The 12,184-nt window shown below is 42.0% G+C and overlaps 1 protein-coding gene across 4 annotated transcripts in view; it reads left to right on the forward strand.

The window, feature by feature from the left end:
* Window positions 1-12,184, forward strand: part of LOC102790037 (thyroid hormone receptor alpha) — a 144,882-nt gene that overhangs the window by 102,413 nt on the left and 30,285 nt on the right. The window contains exons 1-3 of one of the 4 annotated variants that reach the window (XM_006805119.2): window positions 1,391-1,789; window positions 5,696-5,757; window positions 9,319-9,440. In XM_006805119.2, coding sequence (XP_006805182.1) covers window positions 1,758-1,789; window positions 5,696-5,757; window positions 9,319-9,440 — 216 coding nt within the window. In that variant the 5' untranslated portion in view covers window positions 1,391-1,757. Of the gene's footprint in view, window positions 1-1,390; window positions 1,790-5,695; window positions 5,758-9,318; window positions 9,441-12,184 lie in introns of those variants that run through there. The other 3 variants (XM_006805120.2, XM_006805117.3, XM_035914014.2) reach the window with 3 other exon arrangements.

Consider the following 12,184-nt stretch of genomic DNA (forward strand, 5'->3'; position numbering starts at 1 on the left):
TTTTTTTGCACCAGAGCTGATCAGTCGTAGACGTGTCTAATATGTTTAGCCTTTACTGCGGACGACATGCTAGGAGTGCACATTTTGCACTCTCATATAAAAACAGGTGCTGTGATTTATTGCCACAATAGCAAACATAAATGGAAACACCAGAAAAGCCATCTTTATCATTATTTTTATTTAAATTAGCGGGAACTCTCCTAGGCAGCTTTCTTTAAGTACTCTTCGAGAAAAGTTCGACTTCTAGAAAGGCATCCAAAGCTCTTCTCTGGATGTTGGCCACCTTCGTGGTCCTTTCTCCACACTGCTTGAATAATGTTGTGCTCCAGGCTCTATGGAGGACAAAAACACACGCACTGGAGCACTATCCAGGTGTGCTTTTACTGCATTGTTTGTGATCATTGTTGTGGTGAAAAATGAAGCTGTTGCCAATCAGATGGTTTCCAGATGGTACTGCATGGTGGTTCGGAATCTGATGGTACGTTTTTATGTTCATAATTCAAAGAAGAAGATGAAAAAAACGGAACAACAAATAAAGTCATTATTATGTAAGCAGTTTGTGTTTTTGAGAATGAGTCGTGGATATTGGTTAAAGTGGGACGTACAGTAACCTGTGGAGTCAGAAGGTCCTGTATGAAAATGCAAGATATTAAATGACAATATTTTATTTTCAACATAAACAGAATATTCATTTAAATAAACGTTTGACAAATAAATGTGCATGCTGCCAGTTATAGTTCTGCATCTCTAAAGTCAAAGTCGTTCCCTTTCATGTGAAACTGGGAAAACAGCAAGAAAAAATAATGAGCAAATGAAAGCTTCTTCTGTATTTATGGTTTGTTGTGGAGCTTGTTGTTTCTGCCTCAGATGAACCCTGCTTGGGATCATTCAGCTACACCCTCCCAGGTAAATTTGAACCAGCTACAACTTGTGATTTCACAAGGAGCAAAAAGAGATCACAGTAAAGGCTAATTCGATTGTTGAGATATCTAGCATCTCTGTGTCCTCATAAGACTTCGCTTGGCTCTACTAGGGAGACTGCATCAGACTGCTGTTATGTAATCAAGTTAGCATTAAAGCTTAAGTGAGTTTGGATCCAGAGAGGCAACAGTTATTTTTTTCCTCTTGGGGAACTAAATAAAAAGGGCAAAGTAGAAAAGTGACAGGAGTCAAATGTAAAAATATCAGCAGCAACGACAGGTGACAGATCCGGAGAGGGAGAAGAGGGAAAGTCGCGCTGAAGAAACACGTAACGTGTTTAATAAAGCAAGGACAGGAAGAGACAGAGAGAGGTTGTACAAGGTAAACCTGGGCATGACGAGTTGTGTTGTGATGACAGAGAGCATGACACGTAGGGGGGAGGAACTACACCATGCCGTGCAGACATGGAGGGAGGGAGGGGAGGCTGGACGAGAGCAACTAGAAAGAAGGGAGAGCAAGAGGGAGGCAGGGTGGCGGAGGGAAATAAACAGCGTGGCCGTTCCTCCCAGCAGCCAGTCCGAGGCACAGAGCTACTAGTGAAGTCTGTTTCAGTTGATTGCAGCAACTCAAGCTCAGTTCTTTTGCATTTGTCTGGGATCAACTCGTCGCTGAGTTCAGTGGGAGGCTGATAGTCGGGGATTCGAGGTCTGCAAACACAGCTTGTGTTTGAACCAGGCTGAGTGGGACACGTGCAGTAACTTCCTGGGAGGCTGGATCAGCAGACGGTGCTGCTGGGCTGCATCTTCTCCTGCTGATATTCCTTCAAAAGGAGCAACATGCATATCTTACAGCCGTACTGCATCAACAGGTTGGTGTGATTGCGGGAATGCATTTCTCTGCGATTGCATGTATGTCTGTTGGAAGTGGGTGTGTGCTCTGCTGGCATCTGTGCCCCCTGTCAGATGTCTGTGTGTGTTGAGTCCTGTTTATGGTCTTCACTATCTGTAAGTTTATTAGTCACAAATTCATAACAGTAGTCCAGAAATTTGATTTCCAAGTGATTCTGTAAGCCTTGCTAGCTTAACAATAAATCTGTTGTGAGTGCATGTACCACATCCAGATCCTTCAACTGATGCCCCCAGGACAGAGCTCTAGACCAGCTCCTGTGTCTGTCTTTGCAACCACATAATTGTTTCCATTATCACAAAATGTATATTATATTTTAACAGAAATGCACTTTGGATGGTTTCTATTTATTTCTTTGTCAAAGGGAATCTCATTAAGGCAAAGGTTCTATTTAAAGCTGCCGTAGCATGGATGCCAAGTAGCTTGTTACAAGAGTAGTAACATTAACAAATCAGCCTAAGACTGCTTGTTCAACTAACTCACAAAGCTATCAATTAATTAATTAGGTAGTTATAGTGTTTAAAATCTAACAAAGATGGTAATGGTTTAAACAAGCCCATTAGGGGTGTCACAGCCGATCATTACGACACGTTTTGAGACCAAAAGCCAGGGCAGGAAATCCTCAGAACTGCAGGGGACATCTATAAGAAAGTTGTGTACACCCACATACAGTGAAAACTACTGTCATTGGAAGATGGGCTAGTCCAACTGTCGCAGTATCTCTGTCCCAACTCATTGATAAGAACGGCAGTCAAAGTTGGGTATGGTGATATTTGATTTGCAAAAGACAATATGCGAAAATGCTGCCCTGCTTTTCAGAGCAATTAAGGCTCATTTTCAGTTTAGTGACGCACCTGCAAGAGATCCATCGTAAGGACTCAAGCTGAGTGAGTTTCAGCTCAACGTGTGAAATGATCTGTGCATTTCTTTTTATCCTAAAATTATCCAAAAATGTGTGTTACCAGTTTATTGTCTGTCAACAAAATAAATGTTCCCATTTCAAAGTAACATCCTGCTACCATCCTGTCAGGCATTTAAACAAACTCGTTAAGGGATTTATGTTTAAGGACACATTGGTTTGGTATGAAAGTAGATATTAAGAATGATTTTGGTACTGACTACTGAATTTCTGGAATCACAACATGCCTACATACTAAGAGAACGCAAAGATTTGTGCTCTGATCATTTTCATATATGACTGATTGTTTGCTCTAGCAGTCGCCTTTTGCATAGATTTGCAGCTTCCTCTGATTCACAACATAACAGGCTTTTCTCATTGATAAATGGCAGACACCACAACAACTTGGTAAAAAAATAGATGTATAAATACAAAACTGTTAATTGTTCACCCTCCTTCTCTATAACCACCATGGAGACCACTGAGGGCTGGACGTCTTCAGCCTGTTCTGTTCTGCTGCCCACATAGCGGTCAGGAATAAGTGGTTGCAGCTTTATGATTGCAGTTTTCAAAAGAAAGAAAAAACTTCCTCTACCCTGTGGATTGTCATTTTTTTAAGTTGGATTTGGATTTCAAGTAGCGCTAAATCCTTCTCTGGAAATTTTTCCAAACCTCACCATCTTGCACATTTGAGTTATTCCTTCACATTGTAGAAAATGTATACAAGAGCCATCAACACTGACATAAACTCCAGTTCAGTTTACATTGATCAACTACCAGAGCAGACAGTTTCCCACCATGTTACTGCCTCACCATGTGCACTGCATTAAAGATAATATGTTTCATGGACCGTGAAGAGCAGCAAGGACTGAAAAAGAGACGTCAGAGGATTTTTTTTTTTCTTTTCTTTTTTTTAGGTTGGAAGAGCAAAGTGGATTTGACAGCCAGTGAGCGAGGGGAAGGAGAGACGACAGGGGTGTTACCTAATAGTGTTGATGGAAGTTGAGGGAGGAGAAGAGGAAAGAGGTGGGGCGGAGGGAAAGAAAGAAATCACTGGGAGGATCGAGGGAATATAGCAGTAGCTGTGAGTCGACTAAGTGGCAGTGGTTTGGAGAGAGAGACGGAGTTTTTAAAGAGACACAGAGAAAATGGGAATGGGAGGGGTGTGGAGCAAACAGCCAAACATGTGGATAGATAGGGGGGGGAGTGTGGTAATCCAAATCTGCTGCAAATAACAGAATTTGCCATGTGAGCGTGATAAAGGAGAAGGATACAAAATTATAGAAAGAGACAGAAGGTGGGGATGAATTGTGTATGTGCAGTCTTTAAGTGTAGAGGACAGAGTGGAGTAGCCTTCATGTCCATGCATGGGAAGCATTGGTATGATTCAGTTTTGAATCCGTGACCAGAGTTTGTCAGGAATCCCCCAAAAGTGTTGGAAGTTAAACTTTGCTACCCATCAGTTCATTTGTCCATCCAGCCATTTGTAGTATGCTAACATGTGCTTACAGTACAAACTGACATTAGAGCCCGACATAAATGACACGACAACACTCGATAATTTGTAAACTATCCTGTTCTTATTCTATCGTTTTATTTGTTTGTTTTTAAACCGGTCATTACCATGTATGGTCAAGTGTTTGAGCTGTGCCATTATCGACTAACACTACTCTAGCTAGCTTGGGTAGCATAGTTCGTCAAGTAAGGTTAAACAAGGTAAGAATTTTGCCTAGCAACAAAAAGGAAATGGGCTCGAACCAAAGTCTATTTGCAGAACAAACTCAATAGTGCAGCAAAATAACAAGATTCAAATATACCAGCCTGTTTGTGCTGTAACCATAGACGAGGCTGAAGTGGTGTTTGAAGAGACTGGATTATGCTGTATTTGTTTACCATGCATATTGTGGTGGTTTGGATTGCTAATTAGCTCCACGCTCAACCGTGACTTTAGCAAATTTATTACAGGAACTAATTTTGGGACCACGTGTTGAACATATTTCAAAACAAGCAAGACAAGGAGACAGAAATTAAAAACATTTTCTTTTCTTTTTATTACTTAATTTTTAATAAAGGTTTTACATATTTTAACAGAAAGGGAAAACAACAAACAACCAAAAACAACAATAACAAAACAAGCAGTCGACTGAAAAGCACAGCTTTTTCCCACAAAGCAATTCTGGCAGTGAGAACATGACTTTATATCCATGAATTGACAGCACATCTACAGATGTAAGAGCATCATGCAGAGGTTTATATAGATGTTGGTAGGCACAAACAGGAAAAGGGAAAAAAAATTCTAATTTCGATATATTTCAACCACTTGTCCCATCTTGTGGTATAAATATTAGCTTGCAGCCTTAACAAAAAGGTAAGTTTTTCCATTTTATGAATCTCCTCAACAACGCTCAACCAGTCGTCCAGAACAGGGGCGTCAGTACAGAGCCGGATTCGACAAGTACAAAAGGACATCATCAGCTATTTTGTGTTCTCTTGAATTAACTACAACCCCATGAATACTATTATTTTCTCTTATTGCCTGTGCTAAAGGTTCAATGTAAAGAGCGAAAAGAGTCGGAGACAAGTGACAACCTTGACGAGTAGATCTTTAGAAATTAAAAACATTTTCATAGCAAACTAACAGCTCTGGTTACCCAACAAACCAAATGTAAAATGTAACTCTGTGCTATGACTGCAGACCAACATATTTATGGAGAGGATTCCTTTAAATATCTAAAATGCAGCATCGTTTCCACGTTTCTCTTTTTCTAGCAGTGTTATGTCTTCTTTTTAGCTGGAAAATTATAGTGGGCATTTTCTTTTAATGTAGTTAATTGAAAAAATTAAAACAGAAACAGGTTTGCATTATCTGGATTGGAAAAAGAAATCTTATTAATGATTTTTTATCCTGAAGCTGCTATAATGTTATCTTTTTTAAATCACTTATGTCTTTTTTTCCTTCCACCCTCCCAGATGGCCAGAGGTGCCGAAAAGGAAGAGAAAGAACAGCCAGTGCTCCGTGAAGAGCATGTCGGGTAACTAACTTTATTATCTCTGCCTCACTCTTGTTGTTTGTGTCGCCCCCCCACATGGAAGTGAACACAATTCAAAGCTATTTCCTCTAAGACGATGTCTTTTGATGTACTGCTGGATTCGGCCAGTGATTGGTTTAAATCCGTGACTCGGCAGCTCCCCTGGGTTTTTAGTGGTGTCCTTATTGTCAGGAATATGATTATTCCTCGTCACCATTGTATAGTTTCCCTCAGAGGCCTTGTTGAACACAAATCAGCTAACCAAGGGGGACTGGTTGGGCAGGTTTATGGATGTTCAGGACTAATCTTTAATGGATTATATCAGAAAAGAAATAGATGTATGCAATATTCATTATTCATGTTATGGGTAAATAAACAGAATCAGCATTTATTTCTACCTGTAAACTTTGTATTTGGTTCATGTTTTTTTTTTCCTGATTTACTATGCTAGCCTCAGATATCGTCGAGCCAAATTAATCGGGGCAAATGTCGTGTTTTCCATAGTGGTAGCTTGTGGTGTAGGGGTGCTTAATTAAAAATCTAGATTATGAATTGTATGTATTGAAATTGCAAAATCACAACAGTCTTTGAAGCTAGACATGTCTTTAATTGGGCTCTTCCTGCACACTAAAACTGGAACGTTCACGTTTAATCCAAGGTGGGCCTTACTGCTGGAACCAGTGCATTTCAAAAGATCCAACTTTTACTTGATGGCTAAAGGTTTGGGCCACACTTTTCACAGTAGTTGCGTGCGGTTTCAGACAAATTAACATTTTCCACAGAAACCGTAGTTGAGTGTGCTAGTCTGCTAACGACCAAAACAGTCACAAGGAATTTTTGGATGCATCACTGTCAGGAAATACGCTTTTCCCCGAGATCCCAATGGTTGCCACTCACCAATTAGTTGGTAGGTCTTGTACAAGATAACTGTTACATCACGACCAAAGCTATGTTGCAAATCACGTCTGTGATGAAGATGCAAACGACTTCCTGTAAACCACTTAGCTCAGGAACAGCATTGTTCGTTCACTTTTATATGTTTATTATACATTATCGCATGAAATTATACAGAATCAGAATGGACCCACTTTTTTTCTTCTTCGCTTCACTAGTACAAGAGGATTGACTGAATAAGTATGCTCCCTGTGGAGCGGACTTTACTTTTGTGATTTCCAGCAGCGTCTGTACATGTGGGTTATTGTTTGCACCTGTGCTTTGGGTGATTGGTTGTCCTTGTGCAACTACATGACAGCTTAGAGGTTATAATTCTTATGTACGTTACATATATTCATATTGTGTGACTTCAGAGGATCAAAGAGTTCAAGGAAACTTCTGAAGAGAAATAAATTAGTCAACGAAATGTGAAGATGAAAAGCATATTTCATGAATTATGGGAATGTGAGTGTAAACTTTATAAGCTGGCATGATATCGGAGTCTGCGGGAAAGACGGCCTGTCTTAAATTTGCAAGAAAAAGGTTGTTATACAAGGATTTAATTAACAGGCTTTCCACTCTTAATATTTGACCTTAAGTCTAAGTCACATTTACAGACAAAAGCAGAAAAACTTTGTGTGAGTGATTTCTCCAAAAGATTCTGGGAGTGAGGTGCTCCTATTAAGGAGACTGCAATTGTTGGTTATAGAGCCCCCCCTCCCCCTATTAGTAAAGCCATAAAAAAATCTGTTTACTAGTCTTATCATCTTTAAAAAAGGCTGGCTGGTGTGAACTGTTCCTCAATCATTGCTCAAAACTTTTAGAGGACCTTAAAAGAGGTATGAAGCTGGCAAAGGCTACAAAAGCAAGACTTGGCTGTACATCAGTCCATGGGTAGGCAAACTGCCCACAAATGGAGCAAAGTTCAGGACACCAAGAACACAACATGCAGTCCTGGCAGATAGGAAAGAACCCAGAAAAAACACGTAACGTAAAGAGACAAAAGCTGAGCTTTTGCCTGACACTGAAAAGGTACCAAAACATCCCCACCGTGAAGTGTGGTGGAAGTAGCATTGTGGCTTAGAGTTGATTTCCTCAAGGCCAGGATCCATGCAGTCATTGAGGGATATGGCATTCAGAATTGTGTCAAAACATATAAGATTATAGGACAGTGGTTCTTAACCTGGGTTCGATCAAACCCTAGGGGTTCGGTGAGTCGGTCTCAGGGGTTCGGCAGAGCCTCCGCCATGACATGCATGGCTCATTTTGTGCACCAGTAAAAAAATCACATTTTATTTTTCACTAAAGAGGGGTTCAGTGAATGCACATATGAAACTGGTGGGGTTCGGTACCTCCAACAAGGTTAAGAACCACTGTTATAGGAGAATGAAGCTTCTGATCCTAAAGCACACAAGTGAACAAATATCAGAATGGCTGAAAAAGAGGAAAACTCTGGTTTTGGATGTCTGTGAAGGTTCTCAGTCATCCAGGTCATCGTCGTCAAAGGAGCTTTGAAAGAAAAGCGTCTGGACTTCTTTAAGTTGCTTGAAGACGTTTCACCTCTCATCCGAGAAGCTTCTTCAGTTCTAAGGTCAAATGGTGGAGAGTCCCAGATTTAAACCTAGTGGGAGTTTCCCCCCACAGAGGGACAAAAGGACCCCCTGATGATCCTCTAATCGCCTGAGCCAAGGTGTGGAACTGGGTGTGGATCCCAATCAGCCAGAGTTTCGGGTGAGCTCATTGTGAAACCTGGCCCCACCTTATCATGCGAATTCCTGAGGTCAGATGGCCCAGGGTGTGAGTGGGCGTTAAGGCGTCTGGGAAGGGATCTCAAAACTGGATTATAGATGGCAGAGAGTTGGTGTCGTAAACCACCGCCTCTGTTCAAAGATGGTCGCTCACAGTGGACATAGATGGCTTCTTTCACTCCTCTTTCAAACCATCTGTCCTCTCTGTCCAAAATGTGAACATTGGCATCCTCGAAAGAGTGACCTTTGACCTTATTAAGATGCAGATGAACTGCTGAGTCTTGTCCTGTGGAGGTGGCTCTTCTGTGTTGTGCCATGCGCTTGTGAAGTGGCTGTTTGGTCTCTCCAATGTAGAGGTCTGGGCATTCCTCGCTGCACTGTACAGCATCTGGTTTTGGATCAAATCGGAATTCTGACCTTTGAGATGGAGCTTGCTGCATGATGAGAAGAAATATTGATGAACTGAACTCTCTCATCTTGATGTGCAAGTCTTGGCAATAATCAGGTTGTGTTGTCTGTAATTGTGACTAAGATGAAGTTTAAGCGTCTGACTTCAAAACTCACATGTTATTGGTTTACTGTCTTATTCTTGAAACTGTGTATGTTTCATCTGGTATCACAGTCTGTAGGGGCCGTGTATGCAGGTCTTTCATTGATAACACTCATCCTCGCCCCTCCTTTCCTTCTCCACTCCTCCTCATCACTACTCCTCCTCTTCTTCTCTTCCTCCCTCTCTGGCCCCATTCATCCTGATCCTCCTTTATCACTCTTGCCCTCATCACGCCTCACCATCCATCTTGCTTGTACTCCCTTGTTCGCACTCCTTCACCCATCTCTCATTCCACCCTATCTTCCTTTTCGACCTCCTCTTCCTCTCCTATAGCTCTTAGCGTCTCTGTTCCAGGGTACATCCCCAGCTACCTGGAGAAGGACGAGCCATGTGTAGTGTGTGGGGACAAGGCGACTGGGTACCACTACCGCTGCATCACCTGTGAGGGCTGCAAGGTAAATAACACCTCTGCTGTGTCACCATGGTGCAGATATTAGTTTGTCATGTATTATACACTCTGACAGCTCTGGCAGGAGGTAGAGGTGGCTGATCCAGCTCTAAAATAACAGTTAACATCACCACAAAGGAACTTATAAATCTGAAAGCAGTTACTTCAATTCTATGTTATCTATATAGCACCAAGTCAGAACAACAGTCATCTCAAGGCAGTTTATATTGTAAGGTAAAGACTTAATATAATCGAAAGAAAACCTCAATAATCAGACAACCCCCTATGAGCAAGCACCTGGCAAGAGTGGGAAGGAAAAACTCTGTTTTAACAGGAAGAAGGAATGGGTTCAGGACAAAAGACACACTGAGGAAGAAAGCCAGAGATTAAGAAGATCTAATGATTAAACACAGAGTGCAAACTGTATAAACATGTGGAGAGTGAAAAGAGTGAATGAAAAAAGTGCTTCGTGGAAAGCCCACAGCGGCCTGGCCTGTTGGAGCATAAGTAAGCTAGGATTCAGGCCATAGAGATAAGTTTTATCAAAAATGGTTTAAGCCTAATCTTAAAACTAGCAAACTGTCTTGTAAACTGATTTCAAAGAGCTACATGTAGCTGAATAGTTAAATGTGAAAAAGCTCAGTGTTCGAAACACATAATCGTGAAGTTGGGCTGCCCAGGTATCATTTGTGCTGTATTTTAGTACTTGTGCAGAGAGCGAACAGTGTGATTTGTAAGTTCTTTCACTGCTAACGAGCTAGCCCCAGCCCGCCATGTCTTCTGTTGCCCTACCAGCAACTGACTTGTTCACTGTTGTGATGACATTCAGCTGTTTCTCCAGGACGTCTCTTGTCTTGGACAGACTCCAACTCCAGCGTCATAGGCTCCCGCCTGTGTAGGGTAAACATGAGAGTCTGCAAGCTAAGCTAATAACGCCAAGCTAATTGAAGCTGCGGAGGAAAATAGTGCTAGACGAGGCAGCTACGATTACTCCTCCTGATTATGTTTCCTTTCACCTGCATGTGCCCCCACTCCCACCTCACTCTATACATAAAAATTGCATTTACTTCTTCAGGAAACACTGAAGGATCAGTAAGAAAGAACCATTGTGAGCTCAATGTATTTTCGCAGCTAACTGAATTATTCTGCAGCTGAAAGCTACCATCAAAACTCATTCTCCAACCTCAGATGTTAGCATGTTCAGCCTGTCTCATTCTTAATGCTTTGTATTAATCCACCTCAGTAATATCTGACACCATTTCTTTCACACGTACTGATGCAGAGCTGTCTTGTTGTGTAGATGAAGAGGAGCTCATTCTGTGCAGCTACAATATGCATGTAGTCAGAGAGCTGAATAGATGCTCCACAGTGGAGAGGAGCTTTTTCCCAGGATAGCATACAGCAGTTACAAAGCTCCCAAACGCCCCTGCAGTGTTGCTATAATTTGAGTATTATGCAACCTTTGAACCATGTCCGAAAGTCTCCTTATATTTCAATCGCATCGCTATGAGTGCAATGTTAATTTCTGCCGATAAGTTCCACTTTGTTCTTACTGTTTGCTGCGGTGATGACGTCACATGCTTTTACGACGGTCCTGCCGTATCACGAGTCGGAGGAGCACTAGGCATGTTTTTCTCCATGAGTGCGGGGGAATAGCGATCTCCAGCCGTGTGCGTTCCTGTGCAAATGTGAGTCAAAATCCCTCCAGTTCTACGAGTCTATTTCCACTTATAGCACGGGTTGTACTTTGATGTTAATTACAGGGGGTTTATGCTAGGAGATTTATCGAGATTGGTAGAGGCATGTGACTTACCACCGTAGCATTTGTTGCGGGTTGGATCTGTGTACCGCGGTTGTGTTATTTAGCCACTAGAGGGCACTGAAGACCATGTAATTACTGACCTTTCCTAATTTGGGGGCATTAGGTCTTTTCTGTTGCCTGAGATATGCAGATATTCTTGTTTCCTGCCTGTTCAAATGGGATTGTGGGACTTTCTTATGTCAGGGCATTCAGCTGATTATTTATGTTACAGTTCATTATATTGGCATAATGTTGGGAAATAACGATTGTTATATTCACATGTGAAAACTGTTTCTCCTTGTTTCTTGTTATTCAGAACCACACGTCTGTCCATCCCTCCCACATTCGTTAAGTATGCCTACTGCTGTACTGTTGAGCTGCTGTTAACTTCCATTAAAGTATATCCGGACATCACTCTCTGTGCCCCACTCTCTCACCGGAGTTTAAGTCCTGAGGGAGCTATCATCCCAGCATCCCAGAGATAACTCTCTAACAAGTGGTCCTTCGAGCCGGAGTGATAGCTACACTGAGGACAACATGGAGTTTCAGCACCGGGATATCCCTGACATATCCGTGCGACGGAAAACTCAGCGAGAGAGACATCTCCCGGCTTACTTTGATGATTATGAAGTTGAATATCAACCCAAATCAGGTACATCCACTGATAAACCAACAGCAGGTGCAGAGGCAGGGATGGCTATAGATCAGCGCTCTGCCAAGCAGCGCTCGACCTCTTCACGATCACATGCCTCACGTTCTCAATGCAGCAAACCTAGATCCCAGGCTAGTGGACACTCACCTTCGGGAGGCTCTATAATCGCAGGGTTAACTAATTTGCAGACAGCGATGTTGGAAGAGAAGATGAAGGGCATGGAGCTAGCAGAATTGCAGCGGCAGATGATGGAAGAGAGTCTAGCTGAGGAACAGTGTTTAATCTTGGATGCTCAGGC

The sequence above is a fragment of the Neolamprologus brichardi genome, unplaced genomic scaffold (genome assembly GCF_056152115.1).
Source record: "Neolamprologus brichardi isolate AB-2024 unplaced genomic scaffold, ASM5615211v1 NODE_ptg000031l+_length_7269946_cov_1, whole genome shotgun sequence".
NCBI lineage: Eukaryota > Metazoa > Chordata > Actinopteri > Cichliformes > Cichlidae > Neolamprologus > Neolamprologus brichardi.